At 40.5% G+C, this 26,686-nt stretch overlaps 1 protein-coding gene across 1 annotated transcript in view; it reads left to right on the top strand.

Moving 5' to 3' along the window:
- RASGEF1B (RasGEF domain family member 1B) overlaps positions 1 to 26,686 on the top strand; it is a 181,455-nt gene that overhangs the window by 26,278 nt on the left and 128,491 nt on the right. The window contains exon 2 of the mRNA XM_072942199.1: positions 14,600 to 14,683. Coding sequence (XP_072798300.1) covers positions 14,621 to 14,683 — 63 coding nt within the window. The 5' untranslated portion in view covers positions 14,600 to 14,620. The remainder of the gene's footprint in view (positions 1 to 14,599; positions 14,684 to 26,686) is intronic.

Below are 26,686 nucleotides of genomic sequence, written 5' to 3'. Positions count from 1 at the left end.
TTGATTGCTGTGGCTTCCTGCTAGTCATTTTCATTTTTATTTGTACACAAACACACACACACTCTTTAGTGGAATGTAGCAAACAGGCCTGGCTGCAGTTTACAGCTGCTTTGGGTGTAGACTATTTTCAAATCAAAGTCATTGTTAGAGTGTATGAGAATTCTCAGACCCTCTGACTCAGGACACATGCATTGGAGTGACATAGATTACAAAGAGCAAGGAAACACCAGCATCTGCCCTGTGATTTTCACTAAATTAACACAATTCAGAGCTACATTTCAAGTGTGCAGATGGTACCTTTAAAAAGTAACCAAGCAAGTGAATCCTCTGAATCCATTACAACGTTTAATACTAAGCTGAATTCTTGGTTAACATTAAGGCTAACACTGACCTTAGCCAAATTCCAAATTTCAGCCAAAACAAATAGATTTCATAGAGATCATGGCTCAAATTCAGACAAAGAGCAGAGAGAGATAAAAATTGGTTAAACCACTCTTCCTTCCTCTGTGAATTCTGTCATGCTTTCCATCACTCTCTCATCTACTTGGTTTAGGTGCAGAAAGTCCTTATTCCTTATCATACCAGATCAAGCTGAATCCGGGTATAGATCAAATGTGATGATAAATTAAGGTGGATCAACTTTTGTTTTTCTCTCATTCTGCTATTTGTATACATACGCTAAGGTTCAAGGGTAAATCCTGAAGTTAAAAAGAGAAGGTTAAGAAGAATATAGTAGCTGTGTTGCCATGTTTTATTTGTATTTTTAACTTTCTCTAAGACTTTAAGTAAAGAAAAGCCATTAAAATCATACACTGGAGAGTAAGGGATTAGAGGGAGCATGACTCAGAGAAACTAAACACTAGGCTGGCACACGAAGCACCTAAATAGCAGGTTCCAAACCAGCAGTGGTGGCTCATCCTCTGAGTTTCTTAGACGGATGTTTTTTTTTTTTTAATTCAGAGCCTAAATGGATTGCTCTCCATCAAGAGCTTAATTCTACTTTAATTGTACTTAACGATCAAGTACACTTTTATGATACAGAAGTCATTTTATTTATGATTATAAGCTAAACAGAGGAGACACTCAGGAAGAATAAACTGTCCACTCAGGATACTGAGGATCAGAAAGAGAGTGTTACCTGAATACTATTACCAGGATTTATATTTTCCTGGTGTTGCACAGGTGGGCCTTGCATCTGCTGTGTGTCTGTCCTTCTCCAGAGGAAGCTGCACTTCCCTGACAATTTCCCTGCCCATAAATATGACTGAGGATGAAGTACACGAAGGTGTTCAGGCTCATCTGGTCTAATGTACGGAGTTATCTGCCCACGTTCTGAAGGCAGAAGTGGCCCCAGTGGGAGCAGCAGCTCATATGCATGTGCTCACATCGGCCCAAACTGCAAAAGCCAAAAGTACTGGCACCAAAAGCTAGCTTTGCTTTTGGATGGAGGGCACAGTTTTCACTTTTCTTCAAGGCTGATTAATTACACAATTTGCATCTAGCAATCACTTGTCAATTATAAGCAGCAGACAGCAGATGATACTGTAACTGTCTGCTCCATGATAATTTTTAGAGAGGCGTGTTCAAAAATAGAATTGGTTTAGGAAACAATGTAATTAAGTAAGCAGTGGAGAGAAAATATTTCAGCTGTTCCTATTGCCCTACTCTACACCTCTGTATTCGGCTAAGAGAAGTCTTTTCTTAGGGGTTGATTGTCACTACTGATTTCTAAGCGGATTCCAATGTTGCTTTTTGATGTGACATTTTATAACTACAGCTACATGATACACAGAAATGCCCTTAGCATGTGCCAAATCTATTCAACTTAAATTGTTTCTTTTAATGTCATCTATGTTTTAGAATGATAGAAATTTAAGAGAATTCAGGGAAACTCCACTCAAGGAAGGAACACTATTTTAATAAGTTATCCCTGAAGCATTTATCAGGAGCTCTGAACCAGTAACCCTTTATGCCAATCAAGCATCAAGAAACTACTGTCAACTTAACATCAACAAAGCCAACCAAACAAGAAGCCAACACACATCAATCTTATAACCTGTAAAATTATTACAGATAAAATCAATTCAGTAATTTGAACTGATTCAGATTTAGCATTTATCTGTTAAAAAGAAAAAGAAACGTAAGAGAAAACAATTATACTCCTTCTCTAGTCTGTACTCACCCTGAAAAAAATGGTATCTTTCAAAGAAAGACTTGAAGGTAGATGGTGAAGAAACATATCGCTATTTATGACCTAGCTGCATTCTGGCCTATAATGTTTTAGGGATGTAAAATATTTTATGAATATGAATTACCATTATTAGCTAAGATTGTACTTAGCAGACCTGGAATGCAGCATCAGTGTCTGCTAGTAACTGAAGAACATTCGCAAACAACTTGTCACATTCACCGCTCCCTGGAATGTCATCCCGTCCAAGACTGTCTACCACTTTGCCCATGATGCTCTACACAGACACTGGGAATAAAGAATCCTGGAAGACGGTTGGTGCTATTCAATGTCATTTAGAGTTAACAGAGTCTGCTCTATATGCCCTTCATAAATTAATCAACTCTTTTCTTGGTTTTAAAAAGAGGCAGTATCAGTGTGATTTATTGGTGAACAGCATAGCTTTTGGAGGTAGACAACTTTGGGTTCAAATTCTTGCTTTATCATTACATATAGATGATCTTAAGCAATTTATTTCAGTGTATTAAATGTCAGTTTCCAATCTGCATAAATGTTAATCATACTTACTTAGAGGGTTTTGCCTAACCCAGTGCCTGGTGTATCACTGTCGAGTAAGAATGAGTAACTGGGGTAATCTCTGGCTATCTATATATCTGTCTATCTAGATGCATGTGTGTGTGTGTGTGTGCACGTGCGTGTGTGTGTGTGTAAACATTTAGGCACAGTATCAACTTGGTAAGTAGTCAATACAAGTAGTTAAATGATGGCCCCTGGCTCTTTCTCCCTGCTACTTTCAACCTGTAACACTCCTCTCTGGGTTTTTCACATGTCTTATGAAGTTCTTATTTGCAAGCTATGGAAACCAGCTCTGGCTAATAGAAGCAGAAAAAGAAATGTATCAAAAGATACTGCTAATGACAGTTATATAATGTTATCTCAATAATAAATTAAAAAACACTTAAGTAAGTAAGTAAGTAAATAAATAAATAAATAAATAAATAAATAACACTGCTAAAGAAAGTCTAAGTTTGGTGAAGTACATGTTGGTACAACCACTTTGGAAAACTGTTTAGCCTTGCCTACTAAAATTGCATATATGCAGAGTCTGTGATCTCACAAGTCTTCTACCACATAGATAAAATATACGTAAGTGCACCAAAAGGCATGAGTAAGGATGTTCATGGCAGTATTATGTATAATAGCTCCAAACTGGAAATAATACAAATGTCCGTTAGCAGTGAAATGGATAAACTGTGATAGTCACAGAATGGAATACTACACAGCAATGAGTCAGTGAACTATAGCCATGCACAGTGGCATAATGAACCTCAAAAATGTAACATTAAGGAAGAGAATGGAGATCCCCCAAAATATGTTGTGTGTAATTTTATTTGTATGGCATTCAAGCAGGGTGTGTATGTGTGTGTGGAAAACTATGGTGTTAGAAATCAGGAGAGTGGCTTCCTTGGTGGAGTGACTGCAAGGCAGCGTGGAGGAGATGCCGCCTGGACGGGGGCCTTGCTTGGCCCTCAGGTTGCTGAGCAGGAGACCCGTCTGTCCCAAGGGAGGCAGAGAACACTTGTACCCTCCTTGGCCTGAGAGGTCTGGGAAGCCGCAGACGGCCTTGGTAAGAGATGTGAGAGGAAAGTCAGACCCACTAAGGGCCAAGGGGCAGAAGTGACTCCATGTCCTGACATAGGTCTGCTTTTATATTTTTACCTTTTATAGTAAAATTTCAGATTAAAATGTCATTGGCATGCATCCTCTCTACTAAAATATTCCTGTATATTCCACTTCTCTTGTCCGTTTGTTTGAGAGAAACTAGTGTTTGTGTGGGACTCTGCGTTCCAGTTTTTAAGTTGTGCTCACATGCTTTCTCTCATGTGGAGCATAGCTTCGAGAATAAAGACAATGGCAAAAACGCCTCTATCACTGTGTCTGACCAGAGCAGCCATTCATAACAAAGCTACGAGCTGGGTAGGGCAGGGAAGGGAAGTCGTTTAGCAGTATCTTTACTTTTTTTTTTTTTTTTTTGAGAAATCAAAAAGAGAAAAGGCTCAAACCCAGATCTTCTGACGCCAAATTCTTTGCCCTACAGTTTGAATGCAGTTTGGATAATGGATCACATCTGATAAAATCAAACGGCTGATTTAATGATGGAAAAGTAAAGTGAGCACACGATGCTGTGCCATGATCCCCACACCAGCTGCCTCCCTGAGTGCGTCCAACTGGGAGTCACCTCTCTTTGTTTCAAAAAGCGGCCCAGAGAGGGCTCTCCTGCCATCAGGTCCGGAAGAGCTCGTCTACTGATAGGTCAAGAACTATTTCCATAAAACACCACTCCTGCTCCTGAGAATTATACCCATAATAGCATTTAAATACCTAAAAATAATATAAATTACATGGTGTAGAGTCTACAATGTGGGCAGGATTTTTAGGAAATTCTTCCCTGTTAAACTGGAGATTAAAATCGGGAGGACTGCTTTCGGCTTGTACATCGCTGTGACGTGTAACACATGACAGGGAACTCCAAGACACAGTGATGGGGCAGAGGCGGTCTCAGTACCCTCTGCGTCCCTCTCAGTTGCAGTCATTGGTTACTCCTTGTTGCTCTGTTTCCTATCAAAACCTGGTGTAAGAGATTACTCTCCCTCAGCCATTTTCCGCTTATTGTGAATTAAAACCAGCCTGTCATCTCTCCCAGGGAATTTGACGCTTTAAGCCTTTTGCTCACTATTAATTACAGAATGAATGTCTTTTCCCTAGAAAAGATATTCCAGGTACAAATAATCAAAGGGTGGGGCTTCCTTAACCTTTGCACTTGAAATTGTACCACTTGTCTGCTCTCCAGAAGAATTATGCCCATGGATTATGGCTCCATTTGTGATCTGCCAACTCATCTCACTTAATTTCTAGTAACACAAGAAATTTCTAGGACGACTAGTTAAGGGCTATATTGTTTGAAAATACTATTACTGTACATGCTTCTTAGAAATGTTAGAGTGACTCTGAGCAATCTTTTGGTTTCAAGGAGAGAAGAATGATTAAGATTATTTCCACTTTACTATGTTCAGAGCTGAAAAATGAATCCAAGAGTCACTGTAAGGAAGATATAAGAGTAGAAGCCCAAATGCTTCTGCTTGGAACACAGAGAAAGGTCCAAAAATGTGAGAACAAAGGCTTATTCCCTTTTCCTTAAAAGTTGCATTTGAAGGGGGCAGGGTGTAGATCAATGGTAGAGCACATGCTTAGCATGCATGAGGTCCTGGGTCCAATCTCCAGTACCTCCATCTAAATAAATAAATAAACCTAATTACCCCCCCCACAAAAAATGTTGTAGTTGAGTGTATATATAAAGGATGCATGGATATTTTCATTTTTTATCTTAGCATTGCATAAAACTTAATTAATATGAATTGATTTTATCTTTGAGAACAGAAATTTTGTCCATGTAGTGTCAGAATCCAAAGCTTAGCTTTAACCTGTGGTTGGAGCACTCGCTCATGCTTGGACCAGACGAAGCTCATATGTTTTCAAACAGACTGTTTTCAGTGATTTTGGAATCTGATTTGACTATCTTTGTTACTTGTATTTTCCCCGAGCTCCTGATTTGGAAAAAGTGCTACAACGTAACAAGTCTAATTTATCATAGTCCTCTGATGTTATATCAAGATAAGTTTGCCTAAGAGTGTAAGTTTTACCTGTTAGACCACGCACACTGTGGCAGTTACTTGGACAACCCAGTTTTTAAAATAAAATGAATTTTGTTAGCTATTTTTTAAGTGCTTACCAAAGGATTGGTGATTGTCTTATCGCTGCTTTGGTGCCTGGCAATGCTTAGACTTTCAGCAGGGCTAACTTCATTAATTGCAGGGCCTTTGATTCAAAATCAACAAAAAAATGCCACTAAATATACTAAAATGCGAAGTGTTTTCCTTTATTCTGCAGTCTCTCTCTCACCTGTTTTTTATTGGCTACTTATTGTCATTCTTAGTAAAGAAATACTAAATCAAAGTATGAATTTTATCATTTGTATCTATCATATGCAATGTCAGCTTTAAATGTAGATATAAGAGCATTTAACTTGTATGCAGGCTCATTGAAATTATACAATTAATGCTTAGTAGTTTGTGCCCACATATGTATTTCATTCTTACCACACCAGTGGACACACTGTGCAACAGGGTGTGTGCAGGGGAGAGAGCAGAACATTTTGGCAGCAGTGAGAAGTTCGAGTCGAGACAAGAAGGGTTAAGGCCAAAATGTAGTATACATTTTATACTGAAGAGTAATACATTTAAAATCAGATCTCCAAAGTAGTGAGTGCTCTTTGTGCCTTTTGGTGCCCAGGGCTTACCCTGATACAAATGAACCGCCCTTCCTTGCCTATCACCTGCACCCTCATGTCCTCCCCTTCTCTTGGAGTCTCTCAAGTCTCTACTCCTTGTCTCCACTTCCTCACTGCCTAGACACCGGTCTTTCCTGGTTTGTGACAACAGTGGCCTAAGTATTTCCCTAGCTTCCAGTCTTCCCTTCTCTCAAATGCATGCTCCCATCTGCTGGCTGAGTAATTCATTCAAACATTGCTCTAAAAGCACCTTGCACTTCCTGCCTGCCTTTCCAGAGTCATCTCTCTCCCCCTCTGTCTCACTCTATAAGGTCTAACAGCCCCAAATTATTTATGGTTCACATCAAAACTCAGCATTTCTTTTTGTTCCATACCTCTTGCCCGCATGACAGTTCCTCTTCCTGCAACACCATAAACCTCTTTTCATACCCCCAGACCCTCCCTCCCTTCCCTGCCCCACACCACTTTGTCTGCCTCACTTTTGTTCTGTCCTCCCACACGTAGCTCCTGCACCGCCTCCTCCTGGGAGCCTCCTGGCCACAGGAACTCCCTCCTGGCGGGCGAGATGCGCTTCCTTTAGCTCCCACTGTACCTTCTGCGTACGTGTGTCCTAAATATGCACCGCTCCTTTGGAGTGTTATTTGATCACCTATCTTCCCCAGTAGGCTTGGGGGAGCTCCTGGAGAGCAAGACAGCATCTTCCTCACCTGAATACCCCCCGTGCCCGCTCAGTACTGACGTGCAGAACGCTGCCCATTCCAACTGCCGCATCTGTTTGTCACTAGTCACTGCAGCACCTTCTCCCCGGTTCATTTGGAAACCTTTCCTACACTGACTGCCTAAACGCCCCCAGAAGGCTTATCTCCTAAAAGTTTTTCTCCTCAATATTGATGATTTTTTTTTTTGGCTAGGAAGCCTTGTTTGTATTAGTTTTCTATGGCCGCCATCAACTCCCACAGACAGGGTGGTGTAAACAACAGAAATTGATTTTCTCACAGTCTGGAGACCAGATGTTTGAGGTGAAGGTGTCAACAGAGTTTGTTTCTTCTGAGACTTCTCTTCTTGGCTTGTAGGTGGCTGCCTTCTCCTTGTGTCTTCATGTGATCTTCCTTATGTGTGTGTCTGTATATAAATTTCCTTTTCTTGTAAGGACCCCGGTTGTTTGGATTGGGGCCCACGCTAATGACCTCGTTTTAATTTAATCACCTCTTTTAAGACTCTGCATCCAAATGCAGTCGCATTCTGAGGCGCTGGGAGTTAGAATGCCAGCATATGACTTTGAAATCTGCTTATAACTTGCCTCTTCGACGTTGATAATCTTTCCCTAAGTTTGCTGCTAGTCTCCAAGCAGCCCCACCTGCAGAGAGGCAAGTGACCACATCCCCAGCTCCTTCCTTCCCTCTTGTTGAAAGCACCACATGCTCATTTCAGGTTTGGACCGCTTAGAGCCCACCCATACTTCCCAGATCACTTTGTGCGTGAAGTTGACCTCCAGTGCTGCGTGGGAACTGTGCATGGCTAATTCTTCTCCTGTGTGATATTTTCTCATGTTCAAGTTGTTGACTTTGCATTTTCATTTTCCTTCCTATTTTTTTCTGAACTCAAAGACAAATTAGTGTTCACATCATACAAGTGAATGGACTGTTGGGTGGCGTAACTATCATGTCTTGGTCCTAATGTACCAAAAAGATGTATAATTTTTATATGTTGTTGAGAGTTTTCAGATACATTGCCTTACTGGATCTTCTTTAAAAGAAATCAAATTATGTGCTGTACATTTTATTGCTAAAGAAATGTAGAACCCCAAAGAGGTCATAAGAAGTGAGTGTCAAAGCTCTTCTGAAATCCAAGACTTCGGAATGGGGGCCAGGGCTTTTTCTATTTTATCACTGTTATCTTGTTTACAAGGTCCTTAGAGCCAGACAAATACTTTTTAAATAAGCATTTACTTTTATGAGCCTATGCTTATTTTATTAACTCATAATTATTTTTTAAATATTTAAAATATTTGCCTATTTTATAGACTTTGTGTTTTACTTAAAATTTGTAATTATAATTTATAGTGTAAAAGTTCTGAATATTTTTAAATTAAAAAATAAATATACCTATTTAAACTTATTTGATAAATTTCTAAATATTCTATTTGTGCCTTTTATAATTTTTATAATGTATAATTGTTATACATTTTACTGAAACATTTTTATAAACTTTAGATTACTTATGTAATCAATATGTTAATATAAAACTTCTTACAAACTTAGCAGTACTCAGAGGATTGTTTGTTGATTGACAGGAGGGGAGGAAATCTACTTATTAAATTATAGTGGATACCTAATATTTCACTCTGAAGAGGGCACCAAGGAAGAATAACAATGAAACATTCATCATTAACGTGAAAAATAATATTAGCACTTATTACATAAGCGTCTTTGCTGAGCTGAATTTTAATTTTAACCCCCCCAGACAAACCTCTGATGTAGGTGTCGTCATGTTTTACGTTTGGGGAAACTGACGCTTAGTGACTCAAAAGCTTAGTCGAGATCTCAAAGCTACCACGTTATGGGGCTGGAATTTGATCTCATGCCTCTGACTCCATGCTTGTTTCATTGTGACACAAGCTGAAGAAATTACAGGATAGAGACAGAGTCAGCAGTTACTCATTGAAACCAGGGACATGTTGAATACAGACACTTGAAGCCAATGAAGCCCATAAAAAAGGCATTGCATTGCTTTGGTCATCTGGCAGGGAGTTACTGACCTCAGTAGCCCTTAGTGTCCTCGTCTGTAAATATGAGGTTACTTGTGGCATCTTCCTTATAAGTTTGCTGTGTAGAAAAAAAAAGTGTGTGTACATACATGCATCTGTACGTGATATATGCATATATATGTTACATGGTAGCTGTGTTAATCAGTCCAATCCTTTTGAAAAGCAATAATCAAATGGTAAATAACAAAAGCTGTAAAAAAAAAAAAAAGTCCGTATCTTTAGCAGAAGAACTCTACTCCTGGAAATATATTCTAAAGAAATGATTCAAAAGGCCAAAAAAGTATATTTGCATAGCTATTAATTATAGGAAGTAAATAGTTTGGTAGTTCCTCAAAATGTGAAACATAGAAGTATTTTATGATCTAGCATTTCCACCCCCAGGTGTATAACCGAGAGAAATAAAAACTTGTACGTGAATGTTCATAAATGCTTTATTCATGATAGCCCAAGTGGGAACAACTCATATGAGTAAACTGATGAATAAAATGTCGTATATCCATTCAATGGAATTTGGGAGGGAATAAAAAGGATGAAGTGGTGATACATGCTACAATCTGGATAAATTTTGAAAACATTACACTAAATGAAAGCCACAGAACACAACATACTGTATGATTTCACTTATATAAAATGTCCAGGATAGGCAAAAATACAGAGGTAGAAAGTTGACTGTTGGTTTCCTAAGGCTGGGGGAGGGGACAGGAGGGCTGGTGAAGGACTGCTAATAGGTAAAGACGGAGATGGGCAGGGGGCATAAATATTCTAAAGTTACATTGTGTTACTGGCTGCACAACACTGTGAGTGTATTAAGAAACATTGAATTGGGCACTTTAAATAGGTGACACAGATGTCGGTGAATCGTATCAATAAAACCTTTAAGAATTTCAAAAAAATTCAAGGGAAAAATGGAAATAATCAAAATATCTATCAACATATCAAATACATATACTCCATCCTGTTGATGGAGCATGATGTAGTCTCTAAGTATTATAAACCCCAAAGACTGTGTAACAGCACAGAGTATATGTAACATGATGGTAAATGAAAGTGTACAAGAGTGTGATGCGAAGTGGCCATTGTAGCGAAATACACATGCATTTGGATGAAGGCTGGCAGGAAACTCAAGAGTCAGGAGAGTAGGTGAAAGGAACGTGCCTCCTTTCAGAAGTCCCAGTAATGTTGCTGAGTGTTTCAAAAGCACTCGTTTTAATGTTTCTGGTGAGGTAGCCTTGTGGTAGTTACAGGTGGTATTGAAGATGCGTAAAACACAGGAAAGAAAGGACAGAGCACAAGGACATTAAAAAATCAACATCTAAGAAATAGAAATGTAAGTGCAAAAATCAGCAGAGCATTTAAGGGAAACGGGTACTGAGGGAGGTGCCGGAGGATGGAGAAGCAGGTCAGGCTCTAACAGGATTCTGCACGGAAAACTTACAACCTGGAATGGTTGCGAGTATGTTCTGTGCTCTGAGCCTCTCTCTGCTGGCAAGTTTTGAGGGCAGGGGATTTTCATGTACCGGAGCTGGTGTAGGTCTGTGATAATAACCCAAAGGAAGTGGGAACACTTAGCAGTGTGCACAGTTTACTTAAGTTCACCAAAATTGTACTGGAGTGTGGATAAAGGGAGGAAGTCTGGTCAAGCCTGAGTGAGTCAACATTTCATGGTCCTCCACCCAGCTCTCCTCCCTTCCCAAGGCCACCTCACCTCTGTGTCTGTGTGCGCGACCTTTGCAAAGAAGGAACTCCAGTTGGCATGGGTGGAGCAAACCCAAAGTCCGGTTGGTTGGCTTCAACCGTCGAGTTGGGGGGCCAGAAAGAAGAGGGACCAGAGCAATGGGGTTGATCTGTATCTGGTCTTTCTTCAAGAACTTTCTCCTTCCTCGGTTGCCGCTGAATGCTTAAAATATCACGGTTCCTTCAACATTCTCCATCCCAGAAACAGCTCATGCTTTTGTGCGGAGCAGCTAAAGTGCTGTGTCAGCGGTTCTTTGAAAGCACCCTGTAGGTGGAAGGTGCGGTTATTTTTCCTCCAGATAAAGAATGGGTGACAGGAGGAGGCTGGAGAGAGAGATGGCAGTCTTAAAGTAGAATCTGCTTCCATCTCCAAACAGAACTCATTGTTCCCAGCCCTGCACTGTAGGGAAGAAGGCCAGGCAGTCAATGGACATCAATGCCCATGTTTCCTATGGAGTATGAAATCAAGATTTCTGAAGGAGCACGCATTCTTTCCTTCAGAGATATTAAGATTGTTTGAGCCGGTCAGTGATGCACCACCCTTAAGCAGATGCCACCTGGACAGATCCCACTGCTCAGTCAACTAGCTGAACTTGCCTGGTGATCCCTGCATCCTTCCTTCTTAAAATCCTTGATTAGTTTTGTCCTTTGTTGCCAGGAGTTGCCTTTATATTTCAGACTCCAGGATAAACACTGAAGCTTGTAATTATAGGTCATGACACTAACCACTTCTTTGGTCTCCTTTTAGGAATCAGCCTTAGAAAAGTAACCCCAGGTACCTGCCATGGGGAGCTCTCTGAGTAGTTCTTCATCTTCTCAGGAATGCTCTGAAGTTATTATGGGAAGGAGATAAAGGGGCAATTTTGCCCTTAGTGTGCAGAGAGCAGGAGAGAATGTCCAACTTGCCTGAGGGCTTCAACAACTTTTCTCTAATTCTCTATTATTCTGCTTTGTCCAAGTCCATCCTCAGTGTCCCTGTCCCTACATTTAGCAAATGGTGAGTTAGATGGGGAGCAACACTTAACCCCAGTCACCTAGCCACTCAGCCATCCAAACAGCAGCAACAGCAAACCCTGCGTGGAAAGCCTGACATGAGGAAAGGAGCCAGGGAAAGGGAAACACTATCAGTGATAACTATATGCCCCTGACCCTCTGCGTTTTGAATGTAAACCCTTTATTTCAGAAATTCCCTTTTATATACAGCCCAGAATCATCACATATTTTCCCACCCAACAAATAATTTCTGGGTAAGAAATCTGTGTTGTGACTCTTGGGTTGCTTTAGTCGTTAGTATGCCCAGTGCAGTCGTATCAAGGGAATCTTTGGTCTAAAGAAAATCAAGCTGCACAACCACCTGAGAAAACTAGTTACACGTTGCCATAGCAACTGGACCAGCCTCAGAGGAAGGGCAAGTTTCTTCAGATTCATCTTCTGCATCTGCACATTGACTTCCTTGAGCCAGAATCCTGTGTCCTGATCATCGTCAACACCGAACCTGTTATTTTCATTAGGGAAAAAAAAAATTGCAGTCACAGTTGATATATTTGGGGCTTTTTCCCTGGTGCCATTCAGTGTCTTTTTATCTCTGAAAGGTGGAATTTGGTAACTGGATCCTTTGGAACTTTCATTCATGCATTCACTAACATGGTTGGGACTTGAGCCAGCGAGTTTGGTAGTAATTAAACTTTGATGGCTGGAACATGACCTGTGAAATGAGTTGCTGGTCTCAGCTTAACTCCTAATGGACAAAAATCCACATCCCTCGGAATCCAACCATAACCCCTGTTTCCAGACCATAGGAAGAAGTCGGAGGTTTGACTTGCTTCTCCTGGGGGCAGAATGCAGGGTCTTTTCCCCGGGAGTGATGCTTTGCCTTTCCAGGCCACAGACAGCTCCACAATTAGTCTCAAAATACCCTGCGAAATGTGTGTAAATAACACAAACCACATTTACAGGCAGGGCCACCCTGGTCGAAAGTACAAGTTATTTGCCCAGAGTAAGATAATTAGTAACAGCAGGGGTAGAGATTCCAGAGGGCCCTACTCCATCCCTTTGCAAAGACCACTGAAAAATCTCTTTCACTCAAGAAACGTGGCCAATTAATGGACAGCGGGAGGCAGGGATGGGTCAATACTTGCTGATTCATTTCTAAAGGTCATTTTTATTTTATGGGGTTTTGGTACCTGCAGTTAAGTTTTATTTTATTTTTTTTTCGATAACAAGTCTCTTGATGTTTCCTCTAATGAGATTGAAAAGAGATTGAAAAATCTGTGTAGTGAGAATAAGAGCTGAGGGTTGGAGAGAGCTGGATCTGCTGGGATGTTTCTACGTAAAGAAAAGATTCAGCTGAAAAATGGGAAGCATACTCTAGCAGAAAGCACTTGTAACAACATACCACGAACTGGGTGGGTAGGGGAGGTGGTGCAGAGGGGCTTTATAAACAGCAGAAATTAATTTCTCACAGTTCTGGAGGCAGGACATCTGAGATCAGGATGCCAGCACGGTTGGGTAGGGGCACTTTTCCAGGTCACATCGCAGAATTCTGGTTGCATCCTCATATGAGAAAAAGGCAGGCAAGCTCTCTGGGACCTCTTTTACAAGGACATTAATCCCATTCGCTTCCCAGATCATTTCCCCAAAGCCCCACTTCCTCATACCATCACCTTGGGGATTAGGATTTTAACATATGAGTTTGGGGGTAACAAAGGTTCAGACCAGAGCAATGCATAAGACCTGTATTAGATTGTGAAGGACACAAAGATAATTAAGACTTAAGTCCTGTCTTCAGTAGCTCACCTTCCCAGCAGACAGTGACAAGTACTCTAATAATAGTACATGGATCCTGTGATGGGAGAAGTGTATTCTGACTTTAGCCAGAAGTGGAGGAATATAGTGAAATGTTTCTTAGGGAATCTGAGCTGGGCTTTTTAGGACAGGTAGGAAATCATAGACAGATACTGAGGAAAGAATATTCTAGAAACCAGAAACAGTATAAACAAAAGCACAGATTGGAGTCTACTGAAGAAAAACACATTGACCAAATGTGCCTTGAGGTTTAGGTTAAACTGTGGGACAGAGTTGGAACTAAAATGAGAAAGTGAAGAAGAGCCACATTTTGGAGTATTCTGAAAAGTGAGTAGAGAACTTTGGACATTATCCCACATAGAATCAAAGATTTGAAAGCCAGAAGTTTAACTGTGATCAGTGTTTTTATGTAATGAGATGTTAGTCAAGTTATTTTTTGAAAAAAGATTCACATAGTCTGATCTATGTTCTAGGGAGATAACTTAACAGATTAGGCTCAAAATATTCTGCACTTATGTCAAAATTCCTTCAAAATGTCATAAATGGTTTTGTAATATACCCCTGTACAAGGTTAAATGAGTTTGCACAGACTGCAAACTGAAGATGCTTGGGCAAAAACGCTGACTCGGGTATTTCAAGTGACAACCATTAAGTTTAAGTGCTTGAGGCACTCTCGTGGGAAACAGGGAAATGGTTTCATGCAGCAGGAAAGCCAGCCAAGTCCCTGAAATCTCTCTCTCTGTCTCCTTTCTTATAGGACCAGCAATGGAAACCTTCGATGTACGGCAGCATGACTCCAATCTGCTTTACAAGCCCTCTGATTGAGAAGCCAGGTGGCAAAGTAAGAATTAAGTCACTTCTTGTCGAACAGTATGATTCGAGCCTGTTGACTGTTTTTTCTCTTTGTCTTGAGTTATCTGGGTGACATAATCACATTGATCTCATAAGAGGGGCTGATAAAATCCAAATTTTGAAGTCTTTAGTTGGCCCTAGTAGCATTTGCCCTAGGCAAAACGTTGAGCTGAGTGATGTTGATCTGAGATCCCTTTGCCTCAGTATCTGCCTGCACTTCCATCTCAATAATGTCCTTCCCAACTCCCATCAGTGCCCTGCTTTCTCATTTCGTTGACTCACCTTCCCTTGCCTATCAGAACTTATTACAAGGAAAGAGGTGGCCTTTAGTCATTTACATCGTAGAGGAGGAAAAAAATCTATTTCCTCTATTCTCATGGGCTTAGGACATCGGGTGATGCAAATTAAACTGGAAAAAAAAAAAACCAGATTAACAGGGGAGAGAGTTTACCACTATGAATAAGGAGGCCTTCAGAGAAAAGAAGTGAAGACCCAAAGAAGCAATTGTATTTGAGGCTTACATACCATTTTAACAAAGAGTGATAAGCTGTGGAGCAGTGACAAGAGACAGGAAAAGGGGTTTGGGCTTCTGTGGGTGGTAAATTGTGAGATGTAAATATATAGGAGAAATTAATGGAAGATTAGGAGTTATTTAGTAAGGTTTGTTGTGTAAACTCAAGTTGGTGCCTTCCGTAGATGAGTTATCTCCGGTGATTAAAAGTCATCTTTTTCCTGGTATGGGAAAGAAAGACACCTTTACAAATGTATGTTACCTTTGCCAAAGGAAATTTATGTGCTGCTTTTAGACAGAAAGGGAGAGGACAGAGAGCTTTTCCCACATCTGCTATCTCTCAGTTGCCTTTGGCTCAAGAATAGTCCTTATGCCCAAGTGGCATATTTTGGGGTGGCGCATTCTGATCCTCTTCAACATTTTCGTGTGAAATCCAACTACCATACCACCTCTTTCGAACATATTTGTTATTTAAACTGTCTTGTGGAACGAAAGACTTTGCCTCTAGAAGAGAAATTATAGGTATTTGCCTAGACTGCTGCTGTTCCAAACCTGAAATCACACCCACAGTCCCACCAGGGAGTGTAGAGCCGAACAGTTAGGAGGGTGGGCTCACTGGAGCCAGCCTGCCTGGGTTCAAATCCCAGCTCTGTCATTCACAGGCTCTGGGACTTTGAGCAAGTCATCTGTAAAGAGGGCTCCATAATAGTACCAGCCTCATGGGACTGTCATCAGAATGAAATAATTTAATATAAATTCACAAGAACAAGAATTTTTTTAACCTAGTTTATTCACTGTGTATCCAAGTACTCAACAGAGTATGCAAATAAATTGAAGAACGAATAAATGAAAAACTATACACATAGTAGACTTAGAGGAAACACACGCTCAATTAATTTGTGTATGTAAAGAAATGGGAGCCGGGGGGTGTTACATGTTAGGAAGAGAAACAAAACTCTGATGAGTACATCGAGGACAGTTTCCAGGCAAACCCTAACAGAAGGACCAGTCTGCCTGGGGTACCAGCCACCTTCCTGTCCTTTGCTAGTGGTGCACCTCTGGACCACAGGCAAACCAAAGACTAGGATGAAACACAGTCATTGTCAGCACAAGTCAAAAACAAACAAAAGTTCTTTCAATAGGGCTTTTCTCTCCAAGATCGAGATACATGTGGGCAGAACTGGAGTTTTTGCAGTTTTTGAAAGGAAATGAATCTATTCTCCCAACAATTCCTGGTCATTTTGCCTTGGCGGCAAGTCCTGCCAAGGCAGCTGTCTGCAGAGTGTGAACTCCTGGCTGAACAGGAAGCCTCCTTCCCAGGCTGTCAGCGTTGCTGACGTTTTGCAGGCGTAGCAAGGGGAGCGACCCAAGCTTCTTGAGACTGATGTTCTGGACTTCATGTTCAGTAAGGTCAGCACTTCCCCTCTGCTGACTTCAGTTCCTAGTAAGAGGAATATCCTTTGGCCCAAAGATTAAAACAACAAACAAACAAAACACTCCCTGAACATCACAGAATGTGTTGGCAACAGCTCCATTTCACTGCCTTGCCCCTTCCTCTGTCCCCTCCGGCCTCAACTATTTTGACTCTGTTTGTATTGGTCCTGAATAGACCACCACTTTGTCTGTGGGGACGGAAAGAAGCCATTTCAAAGGCTGAGGTCAGAAGTCAGTGAACCCCAGAGGAGTCTTTTGACTAAATTTCATTTCAATCCAATAGTTCTGCGTTTATTCAGTGTTTTCCTAGACCTGGTTTCAATAACACTAACAACAGTATAGAAATGGTAGAGAGTGACTTTTGGGTGTGCTTGTCAGAGAGCAGAAGGAAGTGCAGTGCAGTGTGACTGTTCTGGGTTCAGTGGTATTAAGCTTTGTGCGCCTGAGGTCTCCCTCCCCACAGAGCAGAGTAAGCAGGGAGGTGTCTGTCTGGGCAGGGACACCAGGACTTCCCTGGGGTGAGTGGGGCTGCTCCCAAAGGATACTCTTGCTCTCTTTTCTCCCCATAGTTTGGCTTCTGGGCTCATCACACTTTGTGTAAAATACTCTAATGAATTCATTTGGCAGCCAGCTCTGTGATCCATCCACCTGGAGGGGAAAAATTATGCCAAAGAAGTAAGAAAGGCAAGCTTTAATTATAGGGGTCAATGGAAGGCAGCATTGGGGGTGAATAATTGAAACCTGTGGTTAATCTGCCCTGAATCCAAACTCTCTTCCACTGCCAAGAAACTTTCTGTTGAGTAAAACACTGCAAGCTGGACCCGGATGCAATTTCTATCACCCAAATTATGGAGCCTCAAGCTGAACCAGGGACCAACGTTTCCTCATTATGGGAAGAGGGGCAGAGGGGAGGAAAGGTGGTTTGGAAACACCATTCAGAAAACAGAGGATTCCAATGTGAGCTCATAATAGAAAAAAAAAAAGAATATTTTGTAACCAACTCCAGTCTTACCAGTAAATGATAAGTCTTTTCATGAGTGGTTATGATTAGAGGGTAGGAATAAAGGAGGGAAACTTCTTGGGGCAGAGAGGGAGAAGCCAGAGAAATCACTCTGGCAGCAAGCAAGCCTGGAATGTGTGATTATTCACACTCCGAACCAAGAAGGGTTTCCTGTTTTATTTTACATAATTGGAGTCAGCGCCTTTTGAATGGAGCATATAAATTTATGTAAATAAGAATGCAGATGTTAAAAATATGTGTCTTGGGATTTCCTGGGGATGACCCGGCAGCTTTGTCTTCCTCGCCTTTGCAGCAGCTAAATATTGTGTGTGAACACTCAGGATGAACTTATTTCCCCAAATCCCACAATGTTGTAACTAGAGGACTTTCTTTGTAATTCATAGGAGATACTCAGGAGAATGAATTAAGACAGACTACTTTAATGTATTTGACAGTAAACATGTTACCCCCAAGAGGTTGCACAGGCTAACAATAAGTGCAAGGAGGATTGGAGAATTTCAATTAATTAATGGCACATTCAAAGTGGACTATTGAAAGGGGATTAGAGAATAATGATGGAAACAAAAGCAGGGACTTAGGGAGATAGGTAACATTAGAAGATGACATAAAATTCAACTTCCATGTTCTCCCACAAAATTCTCACTGGTGCTACTGACAAGACAAGAAAGTGGGCTGAAAGAAGTGTTAGTTCAACTCAGCAAAGCATTGTGCAGATCATACCAAGTCAAAACAACCCAGGGAAGTGCTGTGACCTCTGACAATTGCATAGAACACACAAGCAGACAGAGCTGTTTTGGATTAAGGGCTATGCCAACATGTCTTTCTCAAATGAATTCAGATGACAGGTAAACTTGTCCTCAATCTAAAGAAATGTAAATTTAATTCATTATTTGATTTGACTAGGAGGAAATGGAGAGATAAACCACCTTGAAGGAAAGCAGTGTTCTTGAAGGGTGGCTAAGAAAGTAACTAAGGCTCCCTGGGCCTTCTGTACTTCTGGGTGAGTAAACGGAAAACTGGAGGAGTTAGGTGGAAGTAACTGGATGAACAACCGATAAAAAGAAAGGAACTGGTGAACTCAGGATCAGAAAAATATAAAGCTGCTTTATTTTAAAGTTGGGAGGCATCTGTGGGAAGAAAAGAAATAGAGGTGTCCCTTTTTGCAGATTAATCTTTAGCTCCTTTAGAACTGGAGAACTTTTCTTACCAAAGGAAAATTTAGCTTAGCCAACAAGGGCCATTTTAAGAACAGTCTTCTAAATCATGGCCCATTGAGAATCTTTGAACTTTACATCATTCTATCATGGCTGCATCTGGATAGACAGCGCATATTTTATGAGAGCTACCTTGGGACCTAATACTTAATATTTAAGGCTCTACGTAACCAAGGAAGATGGAGAAACCAACCCACAGACTAGTCTGTGGCCTACTGCTGCTTCCAAAAAAATGCCCAAAGTCAGAAATAGAATAATCAGAAGATAATAAAAATTTTGAGCAAAGCAAGCCACTATAATTGCTACAACTATAGATAAACATAATTTTAATTTTAGGGATGGGGGTTGAGTGTCCCTGATTTGACTGGATCTCTTTCTCTATACATTTAGCTTCTGGACACTGAGGCAAAATGCATTAAGCCAAGTATTTTTCTTCTAGGGCTTTTTGTGACAAGGTGAAAGAAGTTAAGGAATCAGTTTTCTTCTTCTAAGGTAGTGGTGGTTTTAGTTGGGCATATGTCCACCCAGCTAAAGAGCACATTTTTAGCCTCCCTTGCAGCTAGATGTAGCCATATGATGAGACTATGGCCAATGGGTTGTGAATGGAAGTGATGGATGCAATTTCTGAGTCATGCCCTTCATAGGAAAGTCATGCCCTTCTCACTGGCTGGAATACAAATATGGTGGCAGAAGCTGAAATAGCCACTTCAGACCAAGAGAGCATGGCAGAGAAACAACATAGAAGTGTGGGCGGCTTGAGTTTAGACTGCCATTGCCTAAGACAGGAATCAACTTCCATCTTGTCCACATCACTGCTAATTTGGCCATTGGTACAGTAGCTGCAGTGGTATCCAGTGCACAATTAAAACAGGGGAGAGAGTAGCCTGCATGCCCTTTGGTAAGTCACTTGGCATACAGTGTAGGTAGAAGGCAGAGCCTGGTACAGTAAGTATCAGTTAAACGGATGAAAATGCTGGGTTGCTGACACTTGTCTCCCAACTCTCAAGAAGAGATAAAGAGGCTACCATCTAGTGCTGAGGATAAGGTGATGAACAGAACTCTGCCTAGCAGAGAAATCCATCTTGAATTCTAACATAGTAAACACACATATCTATCATATCCTGAATTTTGGAGAAATTCTCCTTAGAACTGAGGCAAACAAATTTCTACTGAAAATATTCAAACTCAAACACCCATTATCTGGTCAAATAACATTTCTATTGACATTTATTGTATGTAAGTGCTGTCATCAGTTTGGAAAATTTATAACTATCCTTTGGTATTTGGCATAATATTCTATTCTCTCATCATCTGGAGCGGGTTTGGATTCCCTGGGACTCCAGGGAATCATCCTGGACTTCAGCTTTTGCTATAACTCTGTTACACAGAGTTTTATGGGAAGAGTAAGTTGTTACCTCATACCCTATTCTAGATCCACTCTCCTTTTATTAACATAAAATAATACTTAAGATTTTGGCTTAATAAATTAACCCTCTGAAACATCGACTGTTACTGCTACCACATGTTATTAGAGTCCATGTCATTTTTTCCCACCATCTCTTTCCTCAGAATGGCAGACAAAATAACATGCACATAGTCGGCAGGTAGTGCTTGTCCACTGACAGTTAAATGAATATGGAATTTTAGTTTCATCTTCTTACCCTTGTTCACAATGGTTGTCGAATAGTATTCTATGCGAGTGACCTACTATATCTACTAAAGACAAAAAAATTTTAATCAATACCATTAACACTGTCCTATAAATGTTAAAGTAACCAGAGGTGAAAGTACATTTCCCTCATATTTGGTTTCCTGGATTCTCACCACCACCCAAGCAAAACCTAGGCTGACGTTTACTACAATAGGTCCACCGGCAAGAGTTCAACTGGGTGAAAAATGAAGCCTGATTCAAAAGTACAAGAAGTCTTTCCATCCCAACATCCCTAACAGGCAAGATGACTGTATAAATGGCTTTATAAACTCCAAAGAGTTGGAATAAGATTAAACAAATATACTTATGCCAATGGCAGTTCAATTTATGTCCTCTTGTATGCATAGAAACCTATTCAATTCTGGCTCCCAAAACCTACTGGAAATAAGTGAAATGTGAACAATTAATATCTATAGAACATATTTTATTAGGCTTATAAAATTCATTAATTCAGAAACAGGTAGATGCCTATACACTAAGAAAATAGGAAACAGCAAACTTAAACAAAAATCATTCTTGTTCTGTGATCTTGCTTTACAGCTTATCTATAAAAGCTGAAATATATAACACAACATACATGGCCCAACTGCCCGAACATATTATGAAGTACTTTTTTTTGGATTTATTAATCGATTTATTTGCCAGTGACCAGCAAACAAGGAAACAAAAACCATCTTAGGGACAGGATGAGCTCTTCTTTGAACAGCACTCAACCTTTCACCTCCTCACCTCCCATTCAGTCCCCAGCCTTCTGGAGTCTGGCCTAATACTCTAGCAAAAGTCTTTTTATGGTCACCACTTATATCCTAATTGCTAAATTAGAAGTGCACATTTTATTGCTTACCTTACTAAAACTTACTGCTGCTTTTAAATTTGTATCACGATGTACTTGATGGTGAAGTATGAGATAAATGTTTTGTTAACAGTGCATGCACGCACATGGGCACACACGCACAAACACACACACACACACACAATCACCAGACCCTTGCTACTGGGGACTGTGCCATTATCAAAGGTCTTGGAGTCATATTTGTATTATACAGAACTACTATTTATTCTTTCCTTGTCTTGATGTGCTGACATTTTCCCATTAACACTGCCTCAGTTTCGCTCCCAGAAGCCAGTTGAAAAATATCATGTGGAACTTTTGATGGAAAAATGCTAAATAAAAATACTTCCTGGTCTGTTATTGACCCTAAAAGAAACTTTAATTTGTCCACTTGGGCATAGGGAGAAAGATGACCTGAGACTGGCGTAGTATACATGTACTCTCTTCACATAGATCAGAGAAACGTAATATCACTAAATTCTGAGAATTAGCTCTATAGAATTATCAGCAGCATTAATACAGAATTTTTGCAGTTTTGCTACAGTCCCAATACTGTGGGTACCCTTGAGAAAGCCAAAGGAAGATTCTCTTGGAAATCTTACATTCTAAGCATTCTATGCCAGCCGCTTATTTCCTTGAAGAAATAAACAGAAATTGAATGCCTTCCATGTGTGAGGCAGTGTGCTATAAACAGTAATTCAGGGCAATTTGGTATAAATGATAACAGCAATGATAATTATTATAATGGCCACCATTGTTTGAGAACTCTGTGCCAAACACTAACCTAAGTTCTTCATAGCCAGTCTCTCATTTAATCGTTTTTACAAAGGAAGCCTGGAAAGGATGGAGAACTTATTCAAGGTCACAGGCTGGTAAATGGCAGAGCTGGCATCCAGAACTGGGCATGCCTGACTCTAGAACCTATTCCTTAACCACCTGCTGGAGAGCCTTTGTGAAAAATTTATTTGGATGATCTCTTTTCTATTCCTAGTTGAAACATAATCAGTTTCCTGAGAGGACACAGGAGGATGCCAAAAAAAAGTGTGACCCGACTTATAGTATGGGTCACTCTGGCTACAGTTAACCAACCTTTAGATTTTCATTTTCCAAAAGGCCCCTTTATAAATAGCAACCCTGCACAAGAGGGAAATAATGCGTGTGCAGGCAGCGTTAGGTTGCCCCTGTAAAGGCAGTTGCTTTACAAAGAACTTTAAAGGGGGACTGAACTGCAAAGAGAACCCCATGAGGTTACTCAGATCAGAATTGTATCCCTCAGAAGCCTTTCCATATATTCGGGTGTCCCAGTTTATCTTCTCTGGAAGGAGGAGGCTCAGTGCTCACCTCATCCATGAGGCAATGCATTTAATTTTAAGAACTTTAACAATCTCATTGAAGAGAGTTAAAGCAGTATTATTAAAGTTCAGTTTAATGCCAGAATCACTGTACAGCCAAGGGTAGAGCTGAAATCACCACTGGCCACTAAATTAGGCCTGTTAAATTGTTCGTATAGGCAGTTAGGGTGCCTGGTAAAATAATGGCATCTGTTCTCTTTGGTGAACAGAGAGCAGATTGCATAAAAGTTTATGGTCTGAAGAGTAGGGAGGTAATTAGTGGCGCGATGAACTCCCCAATTGTGTCTATGTTTTTAAAGGTCATTTCCTGGATTTTATGACCAATGGGGAATTGCATTTGGGCCCCCATAGAAACTTTGCTTTCACTATTATGCACATTTATTTCAGCCTACCTTACTTTAGGGTTGGCTCTTGTGTGTCTGACTTTTTGTGGGGGCTTATAATCTCCTTGTCTGGGGGTTTGGGTGGGGCAGGATCGTGCCTTACTCATTATTTTTGTGCCCGAAGCACCAAGCATAATTCTTTCCGTATCTTAGCTACTTATTAAGAAGGAGAGGAAAGTGGTAGAGAAAGGAAGTGAAAGAAATTCTCATTTTGTTTATCTGAGATCACTGTTTTCAAATTACCTGGGTTCAGGCTGCTTTTCATTATATGCCTTCTGAAACCTCTCTAACGAATAGCTTAGTGACAAAATTCAACTTTACCTTAAAAGACGTTTGCTTACAGAATAAATCCTAAAAGGCTCTATTCATTTGCAAAAGGCAGAAACTGCAATTTTTACACTAAGGACTTTCAAAGAGAATCACAGATAAGAGACATGTGGAGATTAAAACAAAATAGAAGAAAAGAGAGAGAGAGGGAGAGAGAGAAGGTTTTCACTCAAGCTTTGTGGCGTGGAAGTGGTTTCCTTCCTTTACTATACCGATGAGAGTGGTCTTGCCAAGGTCAGTAGGAAAATCCTAATTGCTAAACCCAGAGTATGTTTCAATTCTTCGCCAACTTGTCTCAGTTGACCTCTTCTCAAAAGTTGTTCCTCTCTTGGCTTTTATGAGAGCTTACTGTTCTAATTCTCATCTGACCTTCTCAGTCTTTTTCACTATTTCATCTTCTCTCAGTAATACCTCCAATTCTGTGTTCCCCATTGTTCCTTCCTGGTGCACTGAAGAAAATCAGCTCTCTCTCCTTGAGCAATGTACTTTTTTTTCTTGTTTCATTTGCTCAACGTGCTCGAAACTAAACTGGTTAACTTCTCTTTCCCATCTTCTGATTCCACTGCTCTGCAAATGTTGAAAGTCCTTAGTGTTCTTCTCTCAGTGAATGCTCTACCTTCTACCCAGCAATCCAAGCCAGATACCTGAGTGTCAGCCACGATTCTTCCCCCTCCCTCATCCATCCAGTCAGCCACCCAATTCAGATGGCTCTAAACACTTATGTCTCACCCTCTTCTTCCCTATCGTGATCGCTGTCACTCAGGCCCCCGTCATCTCTCACCTGGCTTCGGAGGAACCCTCTAAGTGGTTTCCCTAACTTCACTCTCATCTTCTTCTTTCAATACCTCATCAATATCAGTACAGCGTTATCCTTTCAAATTGCAAATGTGATCAAGTTACTTACTTGACTAAGAGATGAGATGGCTTCCCACTGACTTCAGAGTTAGTCTGAGTCTCTCTAAATAGTAGAGTGAGGCGTGAGTGATATACTCCCCTGCCCCTGACCTCAGCTCCCATTACTCACCAACCCAAACCTGACACTCCACTCTCTACTTCATGACTCTGCCACTGTGCGTGCTGTTCCTTCTACTTCTTCCTGCCGAATACCCTCCTCTTTTGTAAAATTCACTTCTACTTCTCGTTTGCCCCTCCTACAATCTGTATTTTAACCTGAATTACAGCTGTACTTTGTGTGTTTTCTATTACAGCAGTGCTCTCACTTGGTTGAAATTGCTTGCATCTCTGCCTCCTCTTAATGATGAAGCCCTTTTCTTATCTGGTCTTCCTCAAGGTGTGGCACAATGCATGGCTCATGCCAGGACTGGATGGTCCATAAACCTCGTGGGTGCCTATGAATACCTTGTCTATTCACTTCACTGCAACCCAGAATTCAGAACTCATTCAGACCCACAATCCAGAACTCATCTCTCCACTCACACATTTTAGGATTTCCTTGGCCAGTGTACCTGACTCTAAACTTTCATTAATGAGGAAAGTTAACACTCCTCACAGTTGATTAATACCTGTTATTATGCTGAAGCTCATCATAACAAAGGAAAGATTTTCATCAGTTGGAGACCATAAAGACAGCCCCTGGCCTATGTGAATTCCATCCTATTAACTGATAGCAATGAGATCACTGAGGAGATAGGCATATTACCCTGGTCAGGTAAATCTGCCAGATCTCTTTTATTAAATAGAATTGCAGTGGGAGTTAGAAGCGCCTGCTCTGCCTTTAGAAGGTGAGAGTGATCATGGTCAGTGTTTCCAGACGCTGTCTGTACAAAGAGGAGGAAAAATGGTTACTGGCTCCAGCTTGGACTTTGGATAGCAGGTCAGTCACGAGAGAAAGTTTGGCCTTTTGTACCTTGAAAATATCTGACCTGTTTAAAATTGGACATTCTGATAGAGAAATGCCAAGTGTGAAAAGATGAGAGCTTTGGACATACCAATTTAAGTGTCCCACAGAGAGGAGTTTGTAGCACTAAAATTTACCCTCTTTTGTTCTAGTTAATAAGGTAATCATAAAAATAAAATTCAGTGGTATACTTCTTTAAGAGGCAAAGAGATACCAAAAAAAAAAAAAAATCAAGAATCCTCACACAATTTCATTTCAGCATGGACCAACTCTTACTATAGAAAAATATACACCTATAATTATATAACCAAAAAGTGTTCGTTAAATGCAGTAGACAGACATCACTGGATCATAGTGCTAGGTATTCTGGGAGATACTAAGGAAGTTATCCTGTCTTAAGGGGTACGGAATGACTCACTCAGCATTGGAGGGTAATTTAAATGTCAGCTAGCCCAACTTCTCACCTAGTGTTAAAATCTATCCTCCAAGTATCTGCCAAACCTCCTCTGAATATCTCCAGTTAGAGGGAGCTTTCCACCTCCTGAGGCAGTTCATGTCATATTTAAATAGCTCTTACTATTAATGATAATAAATAAAATTTATTGAGTGCTTACAGTGTGCCAGACACAGGGCTAAGCATTTTATCTTCAAAAATCCTATTTAATCTTTACTACAACCTTGGAAAGTGGTACTGTTATTATTTCCATTTTACAGGTGATGGGGGGGGGGAATGGGCACCTCCCCAGCATCACACAGCTGGTAAGTAGAAGACCCACTTTGACTGTTGGGTCTGCATTCTTCAACAGTATACACATGCAGCCTCTCTCACTCAGCTTCTTCCCTGTGTTGACCTGAAACCTACCTTCTTATATCTTCTATTCATGGGTCCCAGTTCTTTTTTTTTTTTTTTCGTATTGTGTCCTGTTTTTTTAATTCTTATTTTTTATTGAAGTGTAGTCAATTTGCAATATTAGTTTCAGGTATACAGCAAAGCGATTCAGTTATACTCATTCAGTTACATTCAGTTATATATGTATGTATTTTCAGATTCCTTTCCATTACAGCTCATTGCAAGAAACTGAATATAGTTCCCTGTGTGGTACAGTATGTTTTTGTTATTTATCTCTTTTATATATATAGTGATTAACAGATACACATGGGTCCTAATTCTTAATGAAATAACACTAAACATGTCCAGTCTCTTGCCACATGATAGCTCTTCAAATAGTTGAAGACAGTTATCTTATCCACTTTACTCTCTCAGTCTTTCTACTGGATATATAATTGCATTGCCTTCTATTTTTCCTTGTGTGAGATGGTTTCTAGGCCCTTCAGCATTGTGGTCACAG

This window comes from Vicugna pacos, chromosome 2 (genome assembly GCF_048564905.1).
Source record: "Vicugna pacos chromosome 2, VicPac4, whole genome shotgun sequence".
Classification (NCBI taxonomy): domain Eukaryota; kingdom Metazoa; phylum Chordata; class Mammalia; order Artiodactyla; family Camelidae; genus Vicugna; species Vicugna pacos.
This window is presented reverse-complemented; position numbering and strand designations above follow the sequence as displayed.